The sequence below is a fragment of the Cyprinodon variegatus genome, unplaced genomic scaffold, assembly GCF_000732505.1.
Source record: "Cyprinodon variegatus isolate N-32 unplaced genomic scaffold, C_variegatus-1.0 Scaffold226, whole genome shotgun sequence".
NCBI lineage: Eukaryota > Metazoa > Chordata > Actinopteri > Cyprinodontiformes > Cyprinodontidae > Cyprinodon > Cyprinodon variegatus.
The window spans coordinates 750,198-772,072 of record NW_015150679.1 but is presented as its reverse complement, the minus strand read 5'-3'; the positions used below and the strand labels follow the sequence as shown (position 1 = coordinate 772,072).

Below are 21,875 nucleotides of genomic sequence, written 5' to 3'. Positions count from 1 at the left end.
ACCCCTGGCTCCCTCGCTTTGCCCCACTCGGTTTTCAAAACAAATCAGTCTCAGTCGCTCTTGCGTCATCTCGTTCTGCATTCACTGCAGTCCGACATTGGAAATTAGTGGTCGTAATTCTCAAATTTTACATAATTTATAAGCCTCGCCACCCGTGCCGCTAACTAGGGTGGCAGCAGTGGTGGCAAGGCTTTCATTTAGGGAGGCATTTGCCACCCTATGCCACCCCAGTAGATCTGCCTATGTACCAGGGGTAACCAATTAGAAATCAGCGGGGTCCAAATAAAGAAAATTATCATCCAGTAAAGGTCCAGAGACATTTTTAATTATAATCTGTTGCTTTAAACAGAATTTAACACTGAAATAAAGTGAGGTGTTTACGCATCCATGTTATACATTGAATTTTTTAATAAAAAAAGAAAATGTTTCCATTTTAAAATATAAAGAGTTTTCTGAAGTAGAGAACAACAATCCTTCACTTTGGTATATAGACAATTTCCTGACTCACATTTTTCATAAAACACCTGAACTGACTGTTTGTTGTTTTTTTCTTTCTTTTTTCTGTCTTAATGAGAGCAGTGGGCTTTAGGCTGCCCTACAAGGCTTTAAACCTGGGTTTAAATGGCGACCTAGCCATTCTAAAGCACATATCAAGGTGCTCATTTTGAGCCTGGATCCATATTTATTTTTTGATTATGTTCATGGTGGAGAATCCTGCTTCACAGCAGCAGGTTGAGCCAAACATACTTAAAATGTGCCGGGTCATCTTTTGACCATCTTTCTCTGCTCTCTTTTTCTCATCGTCTTTTCCTTCTTTCCCATCGCCCATCTTGCCACATGTTTGCCTGCTGTTTCTAAAAGTAGCAGCAGCAGCAACCCTGACTGACAGCAGCTCATTGGCTAATTTATATCATGTGCAACCATATTAACAGGAGAAGCGGCGCAATGAAGTTAGACACTCTCATCAGACATCATGAACTAATTCATAAATATTTTAAATCAGGTTGGGTCCGGATTACCCAGGAGGTGGGTCTGGATCCGGACCGCGGTCCGCTAATCCGTGACCTCTGTGATAGACCAACAAAAATTACCACAAAACTGTAAGATGAAAGAAAGAAGGTCTTATTTTATCCACAGACAGTAATCTGAATTGTTTTGATTAAGGTGTAGACTTTGACTAGACCATGAATGTGCTTGTGGGTATTTTGCTCCCTTAAATGTATGTATCCCTTGAATCTGCACAAGACTTGCTGCAGAGAGGCATTCTGCTGCCACCACCTTGTTTTACTGTGGGGATGTAAACATTTTTTAGTTTGGAGCTCATTTAGTCTTCCTTTTGAAGGCCTAAAGGTTAACCTTCCATCTTTGACTAGAGCATCTGCTTCCACCTTTTTGCTGTGGAGGTGGGTAAAGTCTCCAAAACTTATGCTCAAGTAAAAGTAAGAAATAAGATACCCAGAAGAATTAGTCAAGATAGAGTAAAAACATATTTTTACTCAACTTCTGAGTAAAAACAACTGATATTTAAAAGGATAAAGACAGAAATATGAAGTTATGTACAACTTATTTAAAAGACTAAATAAAAAATTGATACAATAATAAAATAGCTAATTCAGACAGAACAAACCTCTGAAAATGAATTATCAGAGTAAAAATGGAGGAGCAAAAAGTGAGAAATTTACTTTAAAATGATTCGTTTTCATTTGTCTGTCAGGATGGAAGTAACATTTCTTATAAATAATCGGTCCTCTCATTATCAACGATTACAGTCTTTCCCCTTTCAAACCTAGAGGTACGGCGCACAACCACTTTGGTAAAATGTGTAGTTTACTTCCTGGTTCCTAAGCCAATCATAGGAGAGTTCCCAGGGTTGCTAAAACAGAACAAAAGGATCAGCTGTCTTCAAACATGGCAGTTAGAAAGAGAAGTGAAACAGAATCATCTGAACAAAACCTTTGAAACTTCCTGTGGCTGAATCTTCTTTTCTTGTTATCTTGGATTTAGCTGAGCATCCTCGCCTATCTCGACTTAGTAAACCCTGTATTGTTCTAACTTGAAACGCTCAGTTTCATTGTTGCATAACCAGTAAGTTAGAACAGCGCAAATGAAATATCCACTTTTAACTGTATGTTTATCTTACCTCTAAATAGCTTCATAACTTACAAAATATAACTTCTGTACGCTCAAGAAATAAATAGTGTCTCTGTCTGGTACATTTATGGTTAAAAAATCTTTAATTATTATATAGAAGTTAATGAAGGTGATTAGAGTGGCCAGAAAATATAGCCAAATAAGCATAGTAGTACTTCTTGATGACATTACTAAAGAAAAGGAAAATAGTACAGTGCTGTAAACCTTCTCCTTAAAGTGCATTTTGTTAAAAAAGTTACTCAAGTGTAACTTAGTAATTGTAACTAGTTACTACTCAAATCTACCTGTGTCCTTCCAATGTCCTGTGGTTTTTCTATTACCACTCTTCCATTAAAACGATTTGGCAAAACAGCTACTATAATACTGAGTAAATTATCTTATCATGTGATATGTTATTTAAAAGATATTTAATTAAAAAAAAAACAACATAAAAATGTGACAAATTCTAGTATAAAGAGGAAAATAGAAGCTATACAAAAAAACCTTATTCGTTATGCAGAAGAAACTTTTTTCTGCATATTTTTCTTTTAAATAAGAACCAATATTTACAGGAGGTCATCTATATTTGTTACTGCATACTTAATCTCCAAATGGCTGATCGATTGAAAATAACAGAAAAAAAAAATGGCTGTTCATGCAACATTTCTCATTTTTAACATAAATGTAGGTGAGTTTATTTGATCCATTTCTGGTTAAAACTAGTCAGTTTGAAGCAAAAAATGGGTTTTAAAGTTTCAAGTATCACCATTCTTTTGGATATAATTCATTTTTAAATCCTTTGATTAGATGATTTTGGGGGGAATTAATAAATTATTATAAGTATAAATTAACATAGTACCTAATTAACAATAGATTAGTTTTTACAGACTGCCTACCTTGAGCCGACCCAAACGTGGGCGCCGTCCCAGTAGGTCTGTGCCCTGTATGATAACCAGTCCAGTCATGCAGGTGGACTCTGTTTACCTTTTCTGAGACTGCTAAGGGGAATTGGTGACACTGGATTTTATTTGGAATAGCAGAGTTTTATTTGCTTGCATTAAAACTCATGCATCCCTTTTATTTCCCTTTATTTACTTGTATTACATATATTTGTGATGGTCTGCAATGTTTAAAAAGAATATATTAAGGTTTATGATTGTAAGGAAATAAATCTGAAAAGCTTCAGGAGTTTAAATACCATAACGAAGCACCGTCGATGACCTGACAGACTGGGATATGCAGGCTGCAGTCTGTTTAATGATATGCCAGCCACCTGTCTAATGAAACGCCTTGTTAGGAAAAACCCTCCTGTTAGCTGTCAGCTCTGAGGTCTAACATGTTAGACTGTTTGCGCACTCTGCCGCAGGCGAGCAGGTTTGGCCATTTAAACCAGAGTCTGTCTTATAAACAAAACCTTTGTGTTACTTCGATGGACGAAGTCTGAACATGTCCTGTTCGGGTGCAGAATACCCAAAGCTAAACTAACTCTGATTTTTAAGGGGAGTTAATATGCAAAATATGCTTTTAGTGGGTAATAGAAGTTAAAAAGGTGAATATTTTAATATTTTATTGGAGACAAATGGAGCAGCGGAGACATTTTTCTGCCTTAATTTTCCTTTGTGACTAAAAGAGAATCCTCCGGCTCTCTTGGATCCACTCCTGCACCTCCTTTGATTTTTATACAGCTTATTTAGTTAGTTAACACATTTAATGCAATATATTTATTCATTTTTCAATGTAACACACGATATATGTAAAACCAGATTAGAGATAATGATAAGCGGGGCACGCTGTAAACATCTGCTAGATTTAGGGTTTATTCATATTGCTGTGGGGGAAAAAAAAAATCACCTTTTTTTTGTATACATTTTTATTATTTCTGTCTCACACACTGCAAACACTGGGGTCTAATTTTGTAATATCTTCTTAACGTAAGTGTATTTTCATGTATTTTTTCTTGAGTTTAGCAAGCAATTAAGACAATATATCAATAAAATAAGATGAATGCCTCCTTAATGCTGCAGCTTTATAGCTTAGCATTATTTTGGTAATCAGTTATTCTATTGCTTATTCTAAATAATAGTTAGGTAATCAGATTTTAACATTTTAACTGCATTTACTGCTTCCTACACTTGTAGCTAGAGACGTTCTTACATCAGCATGTGAGAAACTCGTTGTGCTTGGTTTAACATCACCGCAATGCCAGCTGCCTATGTAGTGGAAAACATCAAAAGCTAAATATTGTCCAAATAGTATGTAGCTATTGTAATGTTGAAATTACTGCTCTGTGTATGGGGGCAAAATTGAGACAAAAATGATCCAAGACTGTTATGCTCCACGGCCGCATTCGGGTGACCGATTTTCATTCACAAGCTAAACGTGCATATTTTACTCTGCATGCATTGAACATTCCACATGTAAAATTCAGTGACCACAAGCACAGTTGAGCTGCATGAAGCTGAAACTCCACCCATATTTAATTTTGGCCAGTGACGTTTAGGTACCAGATCTTGGGTGGTAAGATCTGTTCGGGTCCTGCACATGCCAGTGACGCTACGCTACATGATTGGCTAAACGTTGCCACATGATTTCTGGTTGCCCAGAAAGCGATAACATCACGCAGCATCCGTTAGCATGTCTAATGACCGATGAAGTTTTACCTGATTGATAACAAAACTGAAAAAAAATCTGTTTATGGTGAACAAGGTAACTGCAAGGCAATGATATAAAGGGCGAGAGCTGGGTAGCGCTGTGCTCAGTACCTAACAGGTTAGCCTCTCTTAGCTCGGTCAGTTAGCCATATTAAGCTACACTACTTTTGAATTAGTATTAACAACAAACGTTTTTATTATGTCTAAAATCTCTACAAAAGTCATTTTTTAGGATGTTCCATTTGTCCTGCCCTCAGATCTTAATTAAAAAAATAAACATAAACTGTGACTTTTTGTGTCACCTTGTTAAATGGCAGAGCTCAGTCTGTCCGAAAAGGCAGTATTTTCTCTACTCTAGTAGACTCTAAAAGAGATTCGATCCTTAAGAAGCGGGTGCAATAGTTTGCCCAAGTGGAGTTGCCATATGTTGACGTCATAAGAAGGGGCAGGGCCTTGAGCAGATCTGATACCTGCAACGTCACCATCTTACCAAACATTAGTGCTGTGCTTGTTTCCACAAATTAATTCATGGCATAACATAAAATATGCTGGCACTGAATATAAGAGTGGGCAGTTTACCATATTTAGCGTTTGGAGTGATTGTTTCACAATGTTTAGTAGGTAATCAGCCTCCTAGATCCTTCAGTTTGGCTCTGTTGTTACCCCTCTTTTTCCTGAATCTTCCTATTGGGACTTAACAACAAAAGCATAAGGAAAACCTAACGTACACTGTTCATTATGCTTAAGTTTTGCTTCGGCTTGGGAAGACGATCAATTTTTGGTAAAAGCCCAAGAAGCACTGAAAAAGGAGTCCATTTTGATTTCTTTCAAAGCTCTCTGCTTGGATTGTGAGTCAACGGCTGAAATTAAAGAGGATTATATCTTAAAAACAAAAGCATCACAAATGACTGCAAAGTTTAATTTCCCTTTGGAATTAATAAAGTATTTTGGACTCTGAATGACAGTTATACCTCCACAAATCTATACTAAGGCAGTAACCATTCCGTCTGTTTGTCGAGTTTTTCCCCGTGGGTTGAGTGTCGGCTTCAGGCAGCTCTGCTGTGCTTGTGGTCACTGAATCATGCGGGTGCAACGTTCGATGCTCGTGTGTAGAGTAAAATACGCCCGGTTAGGTTTATATAGGTTTATATAACCTCGTGGTGAAGAAAAATAGGTGGCCCCAATGCGCCTCTGGAGCATAATTTTTGATCATGCTTTACTTTTGTCTTAGTCCTATCGCCACTTCTGAGGGGTTTGGTCTTCTAATTCATTCTTTAGGTCGTGACATTATTTGTTATTTTAAAAGTCTTTCCTTTCTGTGTGTTTGTTTCCTTTCTGTACATTTAAGTGTAAAACCCTAAAAACTGCAGAAATGTGGGAAGAATTGATAACTGCATGGTAGCCCCGTGTGTTTTTGGACACGCTGTACTGTGGTGAATTTCAATTTAGAAAAGATGAAAATGAACTCCTTATGAATTAGGGCTGTCTGGTCGGGGAGACTCACAGTGAGCATTAGGTGCACTGATATTGCTTTGAGTCTTAATGTGTCTAGAGTGCAAACGAGAAAACTATTATTAGATTTACATCTTTATGTCCAAATGAAACAATAAAATGTTTGTTGCTCCAGAGCTGTGATGCACAGTTGATCAGCACAGTGCGTCATCCATCCTTCGGTCATCTTCCTCTAAATCAACAATCACTCTGCCAGTCATCCTGTTCTGATACTGCTCCTCCCTGGGTGCAGCAGTCCTTCATAATCCTCCTCAACTCCACAGAGCAGAGTTGCATCTCTATGGAAACGGAGTTAGAAAATTGCCAGTGGATGTACCGTGTGCATACTGCACTGTCATTACTCCTTCACTTTTAAAGAGTCTCCTGTTGTCCTGAGGAACACGGCAGCATTTATCTGCTTAAATCAGGCAGACTGTGGTGCATCATGGGAATGCTTCTGCAGCGCTGGCATTATTTACTGCAGCAGACTTTGTAAATCAGAGTTTTCATCTATGGAGATTAACCTTTTTATTTGTTGCAGACAGCAGTAAATATCTTCCTGTTTTATTTTTTTTATTTTTATTTTGGTTGTATTAGTGGACGTAGGCGCAGGCTGTGTGAGCTGATGGTGCAGTGATGGATGACTGGTGATGACAGTTTCTCAGCAGTGATGTGTCTCTGCTGACAGTCGCTCAGTGGAGCAGCTCCATGGGTTCGCACTGGGAGAGAGAAACAAACATACATGAGGGGAAGGGAAGCTTTAGAGCATGTTTACGATTCCAAAGAGGAGGTTTTATGGAGTGGAACGCATGGAGAGACCTAAACAGTCCGCTCCTTGTTCCCTGTAATTATTCCTGTTACACTGAAGATAGGAAGGGAGCACCTCATGATAGATGTCCAGGCCTGAAGGTTTCCGTTTTCCGCTCTACTTAGGAAAACAATCTCCTACCTAATTGTTGCTTGTCATCTCCTCTGCAGGCAGGCATGTTAATCATCAAATCATCAGGAGAACCTAAAACAGAATAAATCTCACATAATAAGGTTGGCCTAAAAGCCCTGTTAGAATATAAACATTTAACTCCTTAATGATTTTTAGAGTCGACTCCGACTTGACCCTTAAAGTTTTGATACTTTAAAAGGACCTGATGAGAACTTCCTTTTCAGAGTTTGCCTCAAGTGAAGGTAGATAAATACATGTAAAGCCCTTTGTGTGGTTGGAAAATAATACAGCGCACAGAATGCTGGTCAGAGCTGATGGGACAATTACTGCACTGCAAAAAATGGATATCTAGATATGTCATTTTGTTCTTAAAATAACTGCATTTGTTTGATTGAGGAGGTAAAAGAGACATTTTGCCAATGAAGCAAGACAATTACACTTAAAATAAGAAACAATTATTGCATTGTCTTATTTCAAGTCCATATTATCTAATTATTTTATTTTAACAGTGAAAATACTCATGCCATTGGCAAATTATCTAATATTACCTGCTCAAATTAGGGGTAAATACAATTAATTTAGGGAATTTTAACTTATTTCTAGATTGTTTTTCCAGTGTGACACTAAATTTAGGGATAGCCTAGAAATAAACTGATTAGAATGTCTAAACACTAGGCATGGGTGGAGGTTTACCTTTCAGAAAACCTGACTGCTAAAGTTAAAGGACAAAACGAATATTTCTGATCAAAGCAATATATTAGGATGGCCTAGTCAAAGTCTGTTTAATCTAATCTGTCACAAAACAGTTTCTACACAGCATTGGCTTATAGGTGCAGTTGGTAACTTTTAAAAATATAAAACACTACCACAATGTCCTGAATGCTGAATATCAGACAGATAATTGTTTTTACCACAATCTTACCATCGGTCATCAAAAGCAGATAGTTGATGTTATCGTCACAACCTGATGTTTCCAGAGAAATGTGTGAAAGCTGCGTATCAGCAGCCCTGCTAGCTAGCCTGTGTTTACGGCTCATCTGCAAGGAGGGACTGTTCAAATGTTCAGGGTTAGTCCTTTTTTATTCTGCATTCCAAAAAATATATATATTTTAACCATGTATACTTTAAAAATATTGCACCAATTTCTTTTTGTAATCTTTGATGGGAAAAAAAATCCAATAAAGCGGGGTTTGTGCTTGAATTGGAACAATATGTGGAAAAAGCATTTCCATGCAAAGCAGCTTGACTCTCAGTTTTCCTTTCAGTCTGACATATTAATCTTCCTCAGGATCTGGAGAAAGCAGTTTAATCACACCAGATCGTTCCTCTGGGATTTAAGTTTGAACCTAAATGCAAAAGCAGCAAATAATGGTGCAGCTTCTCCTCCGCAGCTCAGACTGCACAGTAAATAATACTTCATGAGCAACGGCTGGATTCCAGTCAGAGCTGTCCTGTTGTTGTTTTCAATTAGGTTGTGACTTCTCTGAACCTCCCTTCATGGATTAGGAAGAAATATCTACTCCTGATATATTAACAATTCGTCGCTTTGTATTTTCTTAAAATTTTTGATTTCCATCTGCTTTTGTCTCCTAGCGATATAAAAAGTCCTTCCCTCCCATCTAATCTCAGACACAAAGGCGTCAACAAACTCCTGTCAGAAAGTCTTAAAATTCAAACAGGCTTGTGAGTAACTACAATGAGCCGGAGCTGTAACTGCTTCTGAGTGAAATATTCATGACTGACAAGCCTCATTTGGTTTGGTGATGTCGACAGCTGATGCCAGCTTTCACTTTCCCTGGACAGGAGACGGCCCACGTGGGAACGCTCCAGTAGGAGCTGTTAAAAAACGCTGCCCTTGAAATGACATCTTATAGCAGTGGCATGCTACCATAAACTATGGCAACGGTCCGCGGTGCAAAGGCCCACCGCATAATGGCCGTTTGACAGCCACACAGGGACTGTTGGAAGCTAGTTTGCACGTAATATGTAGGCCAGGGCTTTAGTTGGCACATAAACAAGAGGCTGCTGCTGCAGCACCTCTATGTGCACCAGCAGGTAAATGTGGGGAGGGGTGTTAGCAAGCATTAAGCCATGATGAGCTTTTTTCGTCTTTTAAAGACAAAGTTTGTTCTGTGTTGTCTCAAAGGATACCACTAGCAATAGTTCAACCTGCTTTATTAAAAGAAAATAATAATTTCCTTCTGTTGTGACTTGCAGTATTTGCTCATTAGTGCAACAACTGGAGCAGCTTTAATTGTTCCACAGCGATTCAAGCTATAGAAGAAGAGACATGGCCAATGATTTTTGCAATAAACTCATTTCCTAGACTGATAACAGGACTCTATTTATACATGATGTCTCTCAGCAAAAAAGGTCATGGGTTCAAATCCCAACTATTGATTTTTCTGCATTAGTTTGCATGTTCTCTTCATTTTTATTAGCTCCAAAACTAGCATCTTGGATGTATTTGTTGCACTATATTCTCCTATGAGATTAAGTTTTTGTATGCGGTTGTTTGTTGCCCTGACGACCCATCCTCTCACTATGAACCCGACCCAATGTGCCTCTGCACAGACACTGATGAATGGATGTTTATACATTCAGAAACTGGCTGTTAAATGAACAAAATGCAGGAAAAGGCGCCATCTAGTGGTTGGACATAAGTACCACAGCCAATTTCTCTCTTCCCTTTTAACCAGTTCTATACATCTCAGTAAATCAGAATATCACCAAATATTAATTTCTTGTTTATTCCGTTTAAAAGGTAAAAATTCTAATTTTTTAATTATCATACACAGAGTTTAATTTTGTTCATTTTGATGTGTGTGCAGCTTATGAAAACCCCTATTTTTTATTTTAGAAAAGACTGCTATATATAAGGCTAGTTTACCATGTCCATTCATTTTACATTTGGAGCTCCTTTTGTGGCCTGGAGGTGCTCAGCCATCTTTGCTTGATGTAATACAGACCTTCAGCTCGTCTGTACTGTTGGGCCAGCCGATCCTTATCTCGAAAATATTTAGAAGATTCTCGTGGAGTTCAAGTCATGTCGTTTTATTTGCTTTAGATAAACTTATTTCAGTTGCAAAACTACTGAATAAGCCTTCTGTTTCCTTCTCCTTCTGCACAACTTTCTATGAAAAATGCCTGTCCAGAAATGACGTGGAAAAACTTTAAACCAAAAAAAGGTTTTAAGAGTAAAATTGGTGTTTATCAGATTCTTTTTCACATCTGTTTGAGTTTCCGATTTTATATGTTTACATTTCTCCTTTTCAAATTGAGATATGGAACTGCATTATTTTCAAACTACATTTTACAGATCACTTTTGCTGACTTATTTTGCAGGTTTTCTGGTGTGTCCGGCACAGATCTCTTCGCCTGTTCATAACACAAACTTTTTCTCAGCCTATTAGCAATAAACAGCATCAAAAGAGCGTGATGTGACCTGGGATGATGCAGAGACCGCGAGGATGTCATTGAAGTTTGGGCGGAGGACGCTATCCAGGCACATAAGTTCTTAAATATTATGTTTTGTTTGCTTAATTCCCGCCTTGAGAGCTGTAGTATCATGGGCTGCTGATACGAGGCGAGGAACCGTGCTAGGGTGATGTGAAAATAGTTGTGAAGAACCAACCTCGGCATGATTAACTGATCCAAGCTAGGTCCGACCTCGGCATAGATCCGTTTCAGAGGGTCAATGTAAATTGGGCACTAGACGATCAGTGCAGTCCCCAATCAAAAGACACGGGAGGCTGGCTGACTGTTGACTTTTACATCAGTACCGCGGCGCGCCCTAGACGTGAAAGTTATTGGTCTAGCTTCCCTAGAAGCCAAAAGTTACAGTGTGCCTTTAAATAACAATTATATCCATGTAGATATTTAACAAAGTTTAAAGAATTATTATTTGTTTTTTGTTTTTTTAGGTGATGTATCATATGCAGCTTTAAATGTGTTTTATTAATCCAAAATGGTGGCCACAAGGCCTCTGATTATTAAAGATGCAGCCCTCTTATCCCTTTGATTGCTTAAACCATAATATGACCAAAGCATAATATTCCAAATTATTGTCTTGTCTTATTTTATATTTCTGGCAAAGCTCATTTTGGTTTATAATGAGCTGTAAGCCAAATTAAGCAAATGTTAACACTTGAAAAGTCTTATTGTGTTTGATGATCCTGCATGATAGGAATTTTAAAAATAGAAATGTGCCTGTTCATTTGTTTTGTCTACTTACCTAAAACATGTTTCAGTCCATTTCTTTGCTTCCTTAATAATATTTCGCAGTGATCGACATAAAGCTGGATAGACCCCAGGAGCCCCAGACCACCGAAAGCGGCTGCTCCTGTTAGTGCTGAGGCTCCGTCATGGGATTCCACCATCTGCACCACACCGCTTGTTACGTTGCTTTCTATTGGTTAACTTGCTGTTGACTTTGCACGTTGAGATCCTGGTTTCTTCACCCGACCGCCGGTCATTGGTTGAAACTAGCAATATGTGAAATTGGGTCTTCTTTGTCAACAAAAATGCCAAAAAAAAAAAAAAGAAACTTGGTGAAACTGGGGGGGGGGGAATCAAATATCCCCATTCTGAGAATAGATTTATTTTTTTTAATGGGGGAAGTTAAAGCCTTCCTTTTCGTTTTGTTTCCTGTTTTTTTTGCATTATCAGATGAATCCCTCTGGAAGTTTGTTTCCATATTTAGGGACAAGAACACTGAGAGCCTGAAGAACAGACAGGTTGTATGACGAAGCAATTTTGAGAAATGACACGGATCCTGATCTGTATAGATTTTCCACACATCATAACTCTTCTTCAGTATCTCAGAATTAATTACGGAACAGCCAGTCACAACCTTCCTGCCTGTAGCCCTGCTGGTACCCACACATTTGTATTTCAGACATCAAGGATCAGTCTGAACTGTCGAGTCCAGAGTCAGTATGTACTGCATGCCTAGTTGTAAAGCATAGGTACCGTCTACCTGTAAACACAAGTTTAAAAAAAAAAAAAGTAATATCCCACCGGCGACATGATGCGCTGCGTCCACAGCATTCTAGGAGCTGGGTTTGTATACTTGACTTCTTACCACTTAATTTTTTTTTTTTTTTTTTGCTCTTTCCGTGTTGTAAATTTGTGCTTTTTGTATCAACTGCATTCGAACACAGCTCCACTGAGGGCCACTGCCACTTCACTTCACTCCCACCGCATCCCGGCTCCTCGTAGAACAACTTCAGTTTTTATGTCACAGATAGTGTCCAGTTCCTGTTAATTAGCAGTGATGGAGTCCATCCCGCAGCCATGTATCGGTGAACACAGTTCGCTTTGTGCAGACAGATCATCCACACCCTCAACATCTCTTTCCTGTTTCCTCACCGACTAATGACTAATTTGCACATGTAGACCTTTCAGGTTATTACGAAGTTGTACGGTGGCTTAATTCAAAAATGTGTTTGTTAATGAAGTTGTTGCACAATGTGTTTCCACATCTGGGTTTTCTTTGCTGCTTGTGTTAAAACTGAATGAAATCTTGACATTAAGGAATGTTCATTTCCTCCCCTCCTTAGGGGGCAGCTATCTTAACATTCTGGTGGTGAAGTCAGCTAGTGCTAAAAAAAAAAAAACACTACTTGGATTTGACGTGTCTTTGATGTGAAGTCTTTACAGCACTTTTGCAGAATGTGTTTTAGATTTAGAGTCAAAACATAAACTGTTTTAGGAAAATGTTCATTGTTAATTTCCATACAATTTGGAGTAGTTCGCGCTAGATCAGAAGCATTGACTTCGGAGTTGTTTTCACACATCTATTTATGGAGTACTCTTCTAGAAAACAAACACCCTCTAACCAACATATTGAGCCAAATAATAATGCTTAAATGTTGCAGGATTTCTTTACCAGGAGACAGACCAAAATAAAGTGCCATTGAAGCTCTGTGTGGATTTATTTCACAACAGGATGTTCTAAGTTCCTTACTCTACAACCTTGTAATAAGACCAATTTTTGGAAACTCAAGAGTAATAGTTCATGATGGTACAAAAGGTACAAAAATAAAGTCCACCTCATACCATTTCAGCATTTCACAGAGATGGACTTAAATGAGATCTTTACCTGTCAGAGCAGGGGGTGGGGGTGGTCTCCCTGCAGACTTTTGTCATTGTGTCATCACAGATCAATGCATTGAACCGGATTAGTGCTGAACCGGTTCCCATTCACACTGTACAGAGATCTAGCATGTCTCTCCAAAAGGTTAATAAAGATGTCTTATTACCAACCTTATGCCAGAGTTTCTTTTGTACTTTTTAATTTCCTGATCATTTGATGTGTTTTAAATAGTAATAAAGAATTAATAGATTTATGCTTGTTTCTTGAAATAAAACCCTGAAATAATATTAGTGTCACAAGTTGTCACTGAGTGTGCTCTATTGATGTGAGAACCCCGGGGACTGAGGTGTGTCCAGTAAAACAACCAAATGTTTAACTTTCCCCATCAGCCATATAGATTAACCTTACAACAGGGTTTAGACACTCAACCATGGTTCTTCATAACTTAAAAAAAATTGACACAAATTATTAGTGTTGCACCGGTATTGGCGAGTACCAACAAATAGGGCACTGATACCATTTTAAGAGCCAAAAGTTAAACTATTGTCACCCATTCCAGGTAGGCAATAAAAAGTTCTACTGGATTCACTTTGTATTAGTCTGTTTCCTGCTTCACAAAGGTAGGCAGCAGCTTGACAAAGATGGCAATTATTTTACATCCAAGTAGTATGCAGTTCTCCATATATACACACACACATCAATTTCAAACAGATGGTATCGGCCGATACTGCACAGTCAGGTATCGGGTATCGACGCAAAAAAATGGCATCAGCGCAACACTACTAATTATAGCAGAAATTTTTTTTTTTATTGCGGAAAAAATGTCAAAGTTGCCCTCAGCCCAGGTGAGATGGTTAGAAGAGTCTTAAAGTTCAGTTTAAATCATCTACAATTAGTGATATAATATAATTCTGGAGCTACTAAAAGATAATTACTGAGCATCTACATGCTTTCATATTTCTTGGTGTTTTTATTACTTTTCTATCTTGAGTCAATATTTCTATATTATTGGACAGGTTCTCCCTTGGTTTTTTCCCCCGTTTAATATTTTCTCCCTCAGCCTGAGCCTTTGGTTGGTTATTAGATTCCTTTCACCTGTGTCTCCTCATTTTTTCTATTGTCTGCATCTGTTTCTTTCATTATTCAAGATTTCATTACTTAGATTCAGATTAGATTTGTTTCTGAATATTATCTGTTCTTCATCTGCTTTGGAGGCCCCACATATCTTGCTTTGTTCTTTATATTTTATTTATTTTTTATATTACTAATATAAGTTAATGATACAGACTGAAAATTTTGTAATATTTGTCTCATAGTGCACAAAAGTTTATAGATATTGGGTTTGACTTTTAAGTCCTCTAGTTGTTAGTAGAAGAATATTTGGCTTTTTCTGAGGCCTGAACATCAGTTAACAAGTTCAGGTATTTTAACATAAAATATAGTTATGACGGATACAAATGGTTTTTTTTTTTTTTTACATTAAAAAAATAGAAGATGAACAAATACTACTTGTAATAAATGTGGAAAATGCACATTTTCAAAGCCTTTGCTTCTCACATCTTAGAGGGGAATCTACACGATTTTGATTTCAAAATTGTAAATTTTCAAAGCATAATTTTTCTCAAATATGAGTTCAACCTTTTATCATTATTTTAAACAGTTAAATGTTGTAAAGCAGTCGGCATACAGCTTGCATACCCATGTAATTTTGGTGTTCCATATAATTGTAAACATAGATATTAATGTCTCATACACTGGCAATAAAAGTAAGAACAAGCCTGATGGTAAAATGTCCAAATTTAGTCCAATAAGCGATTTAATTCGCCCTGCTTGGTGTCTTGTTGGTTAGAAAAGGGGCCTAATGTAGATGGGGAGGGGGTGTGTTAATCCAGGTGTAGAGGCCGGTTAAATTAGAGATTAACCGGCCTCTACAGACATTTGTGGCTGCTTTAGCGGTTTTACTTGTCCTTTTATTAGTTATTTCAAAAACAAATGAAAAATAAAATAAAAACTGAGCAGGATGGATTTATGATGAGTGCAAAAAGGTTTCATATATTTGACTAAAGAAATAGCAACAGACAGATTAAAATAATGAAAAACAGCAGTGAGTGTTTGTTTGGAGAGAGACACCATGTCTGGATGTTTAGTCTTCCATTCGTCTTTCATTCCTGCAAATTAATAAGGATCAAAAAGTGGAGGTATATATGTTTATATATGTCTGCGTCTTCTTTAGCTTAACTCTACTTGGGAGCTTTAGCTCTGATCTTTTGCTCATCTCCCATCAGCTGCTGTTTACCTTTATTGTACAGCAACACATACATGGTGACTGTGGATTAATCATACCAACACAGGATGCATGTTACCTAATTTTCTGAGCTAATCTTGGTAAATAATTGTACAATGTTGTTGTCAAATAATGTCCTAAATATGTCTGGCATCCAGAGCTGTCTGTATTTTGGCAAAGTATATCAATAAACCTTCATAATATATAATTATTAGAACAATAAAATGATCGTTTCTGTCTGATAAACTACTTCTCTGAGAGCTTCCTGCTGATTAATGGTATGAACTTTACAGGACACATTTATTGTTTATTTACTAATAAAAACCTTCATAGTTTGTATGTTTTTGTACAATAATTATTGAAAGATTATTTCTGCCACTTGTGTTTAAACTGAGGTCACATTCATCTATAATATAACACTTTATGTTTAGATCAACAGCAACATTATTATTTATTTTCTTTTTAATTATTATCATTATTATGTTTTATTCTTACGTTTTTGCTTATAAACATGGTTGGTTCATCTGGCTTTTTGTTTTATGTGAAATTCTTTCATTTTAATACATAAGGCAGTTCTAAGCTTTAATTTCTACTTTAATTTCATGCTTTTTTAACATAAATGATCCCTGACTGCTTCCTTTGGAGATGTTAAAGCAGTTCTTTGTTTACTTGATTGTCTTTTTGCCAATTTATTTGCTTTAAAATCATAAATAAATAAATATATTACATTGAAAGTTTTGTATGAAACATAAATGGATTTAATACCTATGGATTTAATACCTGTACCTAATCTAACCCCTCGGTTTATCCCCTTCCCAGAGGGCTAACACTAATCCTAACAGTTGTCATAACAACACTAGTGAACTGTGAGTAATTATAAAAAAAGAAAAACTATCAGCAGTCTGCAGTTTTCAACCTAAACCTAAAGTCTGTGGGTTTAATATTAATCGAAATCGACCACCTTTCATTTCAGGACCAACTTCCAGGCATTGATCATCGTAACGGAGGCGCCCCCATGCAGTGTTGCACTCTTGCACTCTTGGGATGGATGAAATGCTGTCCAGTGTCATACAAAGTACATAAACTTTCTTGAAACTGAAAATCAGATCAAACTTCCCATGGCCTACATGTATAAAAGTAAAAAACGTTTTGAGGACAGAGACATTTTTATGTGTTGCCCCCTCCTCTCCTCTATTGTCACCCTGGGAAACAGCCCATATGGTTCCTGTCTAACTCTTAAGCTGACTGCAAACACAACATTAACCTTTGCCCCCCGATCATGACCCCACCAGCTCTGTAATAATTATGTTTACTTTAGCTGAAAGAGGGGCCCCAAATTACATTCTGCTTTGGGCCCCATCCAGCCTGGAGCCGGCCCTGCTTCCCAAAGGAGGAATATTTATAACCCGACTGGGAGTTCCTTCCTTCCTAGTTCAACCTAATCCCAGTAACCAGCACTACAGGGAACTCAGGATGAGTCAGAAAACATGTTGTGAAACAGAAACCAGGCATAGCTTGTCTCTGCAGGTTTACTGCCGTAGTCCATTCTACCAGCGCACAGATGTTTACCCTGCCCCTTCCAGTTTTAGCTTTTTAATGGAAATAATCAAACATTCTCATTTTAGTAAAGTGACAACACTTAACTTCCTTTTATTTTTTAACTAGGCTTTAGAAAAACTAATCAAAGTAGTTCACAGAAAAACAATAATTGTTTTTTTTGCAAATTTGTGCAAATGTGGCTCTAAAAAATTGGCGTCCATGCATTCAGGCCCTAACAAACCCACCATTTTCAACTGCGTCAAAAGTCCGTCTATATAACAGCTAAGCCGTTCTGTGAAGGGCAGGGGGTTCTACAGACATGAGTGAACAGACAGCAACATATTGACCACAGAACATGGCGACAGATCAGGGAGAAACTCCTAGAGACGTCTGATGCAGCATACCAAGCTTCAAGTCAGATCCAGATGTTATATGTAGCCTAAATAAACAAGCCTATAAACACAATCTCACAATATTAAACATGGTGGGGGCTGCATCATGCTGTGGGAATAGTTTCCTATCCACTGGACTTTGTTTCCAAGTTTGAAGACATTTTTAACTTCCCATCCAGGAAGTTTTTTCAGTTCAAAATGTCGATAATATTATTACCTGCAGCATAAAAAGTTTAAGATAAAATTTTAGAATGAAAAGATCTCAAAGAAAGCATTTCCATGTGTGATAAAATGGCCTAGTTAACATCCATCCATTAATACAACTAAGAGTTTAAGCTTCAGGAAATACCTGAAGCTTCCTGAAGCACATTTATATATTAAAAATTGTCAAATGTTCTCCTTCCACTTCATACTTATGCTCTGATTTGTGTTGCTCTATCACAGGGGTTCCCAAAGTGGGGGTCAGGACACCCACTTTGGGAATCACAAGAAGGTTTTCACAATCCCTGTGAGGTATATGTATGGAGCGCTGAAATATATCATGAAATATATAAATGTCCCATTTAATAAGTAGCAATTAAAAGGCTGTGCAGTGTGCTGCAGCAGCAGGTTTTAAAGGAGTACTGTCTCTTTAAGAGATTCCCAGCAGATGCAGTCTGTTTGCCAAACCAGTGAGACAACTAACGGATTTCTCTCTGCACTGACCTTAATATGAGTGAAGCGCCACAGGTTCTGCTTAAACATGGCTTTAAAATGAGATTTAACTCCTAGATCCCCCCCTTCCCCCTTTTTTTTTTTAGTCTCCTGACAGCAGACACAAAAAAAAATCCAAGACGAGCGTAGACTGAGGCAGGAGGGAACAAAGGCCAGCTCCATGAAAGTGCTGATCCAGTCCTCTGATATTATCTGACATAAATAAATTTGCCAGATGCTTGATGAATGAAGATCATAATCCACTTTCACGGCTGACTGGACGTTTTGTATAAACCACTTTTTTTGTGTGTTTCCTGTCCTCAGACGTTCTGCTCACATTATCATATTATATAAATAAATAAAACAGGTTTTATTCTTTCTGTTTTAGGCGTCATGAAAGTAGTAGTTTGGAGTCGAGATTCTTTTGATCCAGAAAAAAAATAAAACAACAGTTTATTTAAAAATAGTTTAATTACAAACTCTTTGTCGACAAACTAACATAAATAAAGGATAAGTTATGTTCAGTAATGAGGAGCCAGACCATCTGCTCTGAGGGGGTCTTGGTGGTTTTAGCCCCACTGGGACAGCTGAACTAAATCCCACAGCACCAGCTGGGAGAATTAATCCTGGTAGAAATGAAGTGAAGACCAGCCACCTTCAGAAAACTAACAAACAGGGTTTCTTTTTCTTTTTCTTTGCTGTAAAATGTAATTCCTTAAAAGATATCATCCGCTGAGAGTCTGCGCCATGATTTCATTTCTCTAAAGAAAGAAAAAACAAAAAAAAAAGTTATCAGTTTACTTCCTGCTTTATATAATCTGCTGTAATCTGCCTGCAGAGGATAAATAAATAAACTCACACGTTGCTGTCAGGGATGATGGTCTCCCGCTGTTGCTTGGTCCAGCTGAACCTCCTGAAGATGGCCGGCAGTCTGAGCCTCGTGGAGGAAGGCCTGGAGGAACCGCTGCAACATATAATGAGACGAGACAGAGAGTTGAGCTGCTGTGACAGAATGCGGCGCCACAGAGGAGTTTAGGTGCTAATGGGAAGTCTGTGGACAAATCAGCAGCTTGACACTGAAGTGTTACTGCCTGGGTATGTGGGGAATTCTTAAATTCAGCCCACAGCGTTTGGTTCCTAGAAAGAAGCCCCCATATTTATGTTATCTTTGTGTAGAGTCAAGACAAAACAGTCATGGAAAATCAATTACCAGGGAAGACTAAAATAGATGTTTTCCAGTAAAAGTTGTTTCCTTTCATGAACCCACCACTCTGCTTGTAATGAGGGCTGCTGTTTAGCCTCCATCCTCTCCACCTCGGCTCTTCCTTTCTCTCCATCCTCCTCCTCCTCTGTCAGCAGCTGTGGTATCTGCTCCCACAGCTTGCTGTTGACCCACAGGGCCTCCGGCAGGCTGAGGCCTCTGCCTATGCAGGTCACCCGGCGGCACAGGGGGCAGGCCACGGTGAGGAGGCCGCTCCTGACCCGGGATATGGTCTCCAGGCACGGCTCGCAGAAGGTGTGTCTGCAGTGGAGCACCCGGGGGATCCTGTCTGTGCGGGAGTAAGGCAGGAGGCAGACGCTGCACTCGCCATCCTCACACAGGACCATGGTGGAGCTCAGACTGGGCGTTTCTTTCCTCGTCCTGCTGGGAATCCCTGAGGGGGATCAGGGAGGACGTGTCAAAGCAGGTGACAGCCGTTGATCAAGAAACCGGGTTTCACTAGAGAAGCAAATTACGCAACAACATTCTTCACTAAACTGGAAATTAAATATAAATAAAAAGATACTTAAACTCAAGCTTAAGAAATTTTACAATAAAAGCTTAAATATGATGATGGAAAGATATGAAAGCATTAAACACCTGTAAAAAGTCTAATAATATTTAAAACTAAGAATTAACTTTACAGTAGTATCCTTGTACTTACACTTGACCCTTGTTTGGAGCTGATTCCTCTGCTCTCTGTGGTTCAGTGTCACTTTCTGTGAGAAAGCCCGGCTCGTCTGCCTCCTGTTAGGATTGTCTGCACAGCTTTTGGGGGCGGAACATAAATGTCTCTCTCTTTTATTTCTCCCGGACCTAAGCCCTCCCAGTAACAGCTGGGGGAGCAGAGAGGTGGAGACGCTCTTTGTTTGGCGTTTTGACAGCAAGCAGGTGGAGAGACAGGGCAGAAAGGAAAGGGGTAAGGAGGGGGTGTGGACAGAATGGGAGGAAGAGCTGCTGTAGCTTTCTGGTATTAACAGAGGGCTTGGTGAGTTTTATGTATACCAAAAAAAACAACTTTGAAAAATAACTGGCAATAGAAACTATAGAAAAAGGGAGAAAAACAATCATAAAAACTGGGCTCGTCCGGGATTTGAACCCGGGACCTCTCGCACCCAAAGCGAGAATCATACCCCTAGACCAACGAGCCACACATACGAAATCTCACCACAGTGTTTTTATCCCCAGACATATTTTTCCGTGCAGGCATACTCTATATATATTTTTTTCTGTTTTGTTTTTTAAAAAACGATCCCCCTCCCCGCCAAAGAAAGCCCGTTTGTATCAGTGCGAAACGTTCCATGGAAGACAGTTCAGTTTTGTTCTTTTAAGTCAAGTGGAAGGAGGAATCAATTTACAGGCATGAGACGGACAGCGAAGCGGCATATCATCATTAACCTCAGTCAAAAATGGACGTGTCAAAAATATTTTGGATTTTGGCGTATTTTCATGGTAATATTTCGTTAAAAAAAACACACTAAAAAGAAAGCATTGCATTATCAATAAAGTCATTTATAGCGTATATTTATCTATATAGCTGTAGAAACGCGTGGTATAAAACTTCTTACATCATAGAAATACAAAGAAAACCCGGAAAATAGCAACGGTACAGGTCATCAAAAGAGGGCTCGTCCGGGATTTGAACCCGGGACCTCTCGCACCCGAAGCGAGAATCATACCCCTAGACCAACGAGCCACGTGTCCATGCAAAACACATATGAGCTATAATAGATACGGCTCGCCGGACGAGATCGGTTTTATGAGTCATGGAAATTTATGTCAGACGCACAATACGGTTTAAACTATTACCCGATCATAATACCTTCTGTTTTAGAAAAGTCGTTGGTCCTATTCGGCTGCAAAAAACCGAGCCAGCTTCGATGAGGTTCACGTACAACGTGCTGAGGTCACCGTGGTGGGCGGAGTTACTGCAGGAAGTCAATTGGTCTGAAATCAGTGAAAGGCGGTAGAAATATGCTGCTAAGCGGTTACCGATGTAAACAAATAGTTTTTTACTGACTTTTGATCGTCAGGTTCTGTATCTACTAAACTCTCTTTATAACGTTAATCGTTGTACGTAGATGCTCTGTTCTTACATCGGTCTGTTACATTAGTTAAGCTGCTTTGCTGTTGCTGGGTTCAGTTGGTTGACATGAAACTTTGTGTAACGTTCATTATTTAGTGAAGCAGTGGAAGGCATGAAGAACCTGTTCTATGAGCCTGAACTCTAACAACCTGAGCGACATGGAGGCTCCTCTGGACTCTATGCAGAATCCTGACTTTAGGTAACATGAACTTCAGTTTCTCAATGTTATTTTATATGTTACTAGCTCTAAATGACATGGCGCGGAGCTGGATGGGGGGTCAGGGGTGGCCATGGCCTGTGATCAACTATTA

The 21,875-nt window shown here is 38.6% G+C and overlaps 3 protein-coding genes and 2 non-coding genes across 7 annotated transcripts in view; 2 read left to right on the top strand and 3 right to left on the bottom strand.

Annotated features, from left to right (window-relative positions):
• Positions 1-12,205, top strand: part of LOC107088682 (ras-related protein Rab-6B) — a 91,221-nt gene extending 79,016 nt beyond the window's left edge. For both annotated transcript variants that reach the window (XM_015381000.1, XM_015380999.1), the window contains exon 8: positions 11,497-12,205. In XM_015381000.1, coding sequence (XP_015236486.1) covers positions 11,497-11,561 — 65 coding nt within the window. In that variant the 3' untranslated portion in view covers positions 11,562-12,205. The remainder of the gene's footprint in view (positions 1-11,496) is intronic.
• A 6,696-nt stretch (positions 12,206-18,901) lies between these two features.
• Positions 18,902-20,546, bottom strand: LOC107088677 (RING finger protein 208-like). Of its 2 annotated transcripts, none has more exons than XM_015380987.1 (4): positions 20,143-20,546; positions 19,485-19,937; positions 19,077-19,181; positions 18,902-18,978 (listed from the first exon to the last, which is right to left on the bottom strand). In XM_015380987.1, the coding sequence occupies exons 2-4, from the start codon at positions 19,823-19,825 to the stop codon at positions 18,933-18,935; spliced, it is 492 nt and encodes a 163-aa protein (XP_015236473.1). In that variant the 5' UTR covers positions 19,826-19,937; positions 20,143-20,546; the 3' UTR covers positions 18,902-18,932. The 2 variants fall into 2 exon arrangements, with proteins under 2 accessions (XP_015236473.1, XP_015236474.1); XM_015380988.1 differs by having other exon boundaries at positions 19,485-19,872.
• A 10-nt stretch (positions 20,547-20,556) lies between these two features.
• On the bottom strand, positions 20,557-20,628 carry trnap-ugg. Its single transcript has one exon. It is a non-coding gene; the product is annotated as a tRNA-Pro (tRNA).
• Positions 20,629-21,102: 474 nt separating this feature from the next.
• On the bottom strand, positions 21,103-21,174 carry trnap-cgg. Its single transcript has one exon. It is a non-coding gene; the product is annotated as a tRNA-Pro (tRNA).
• A 236-nt stretch (positions 21,175-21,410) lies between these two features.
• The window catches only part of cep63 (centrosomal protein 63kDa), a 9,155-nt gene continuing 8,690 nt past the window's right edge, over positions 21,411-21,875 (top strand). The window contains exon 1 of the mRNA XM_015380986.1: positions 21,411-21,763. Coding sequence (XP_015236472.1) covers positions 21,693-21,763 — 71 coding nt within the window. The 5' untranslated portion in view covers positions 21,411-21,692. The remainder of the gene's footprint in view (positions 21,764-21,875) is intronic.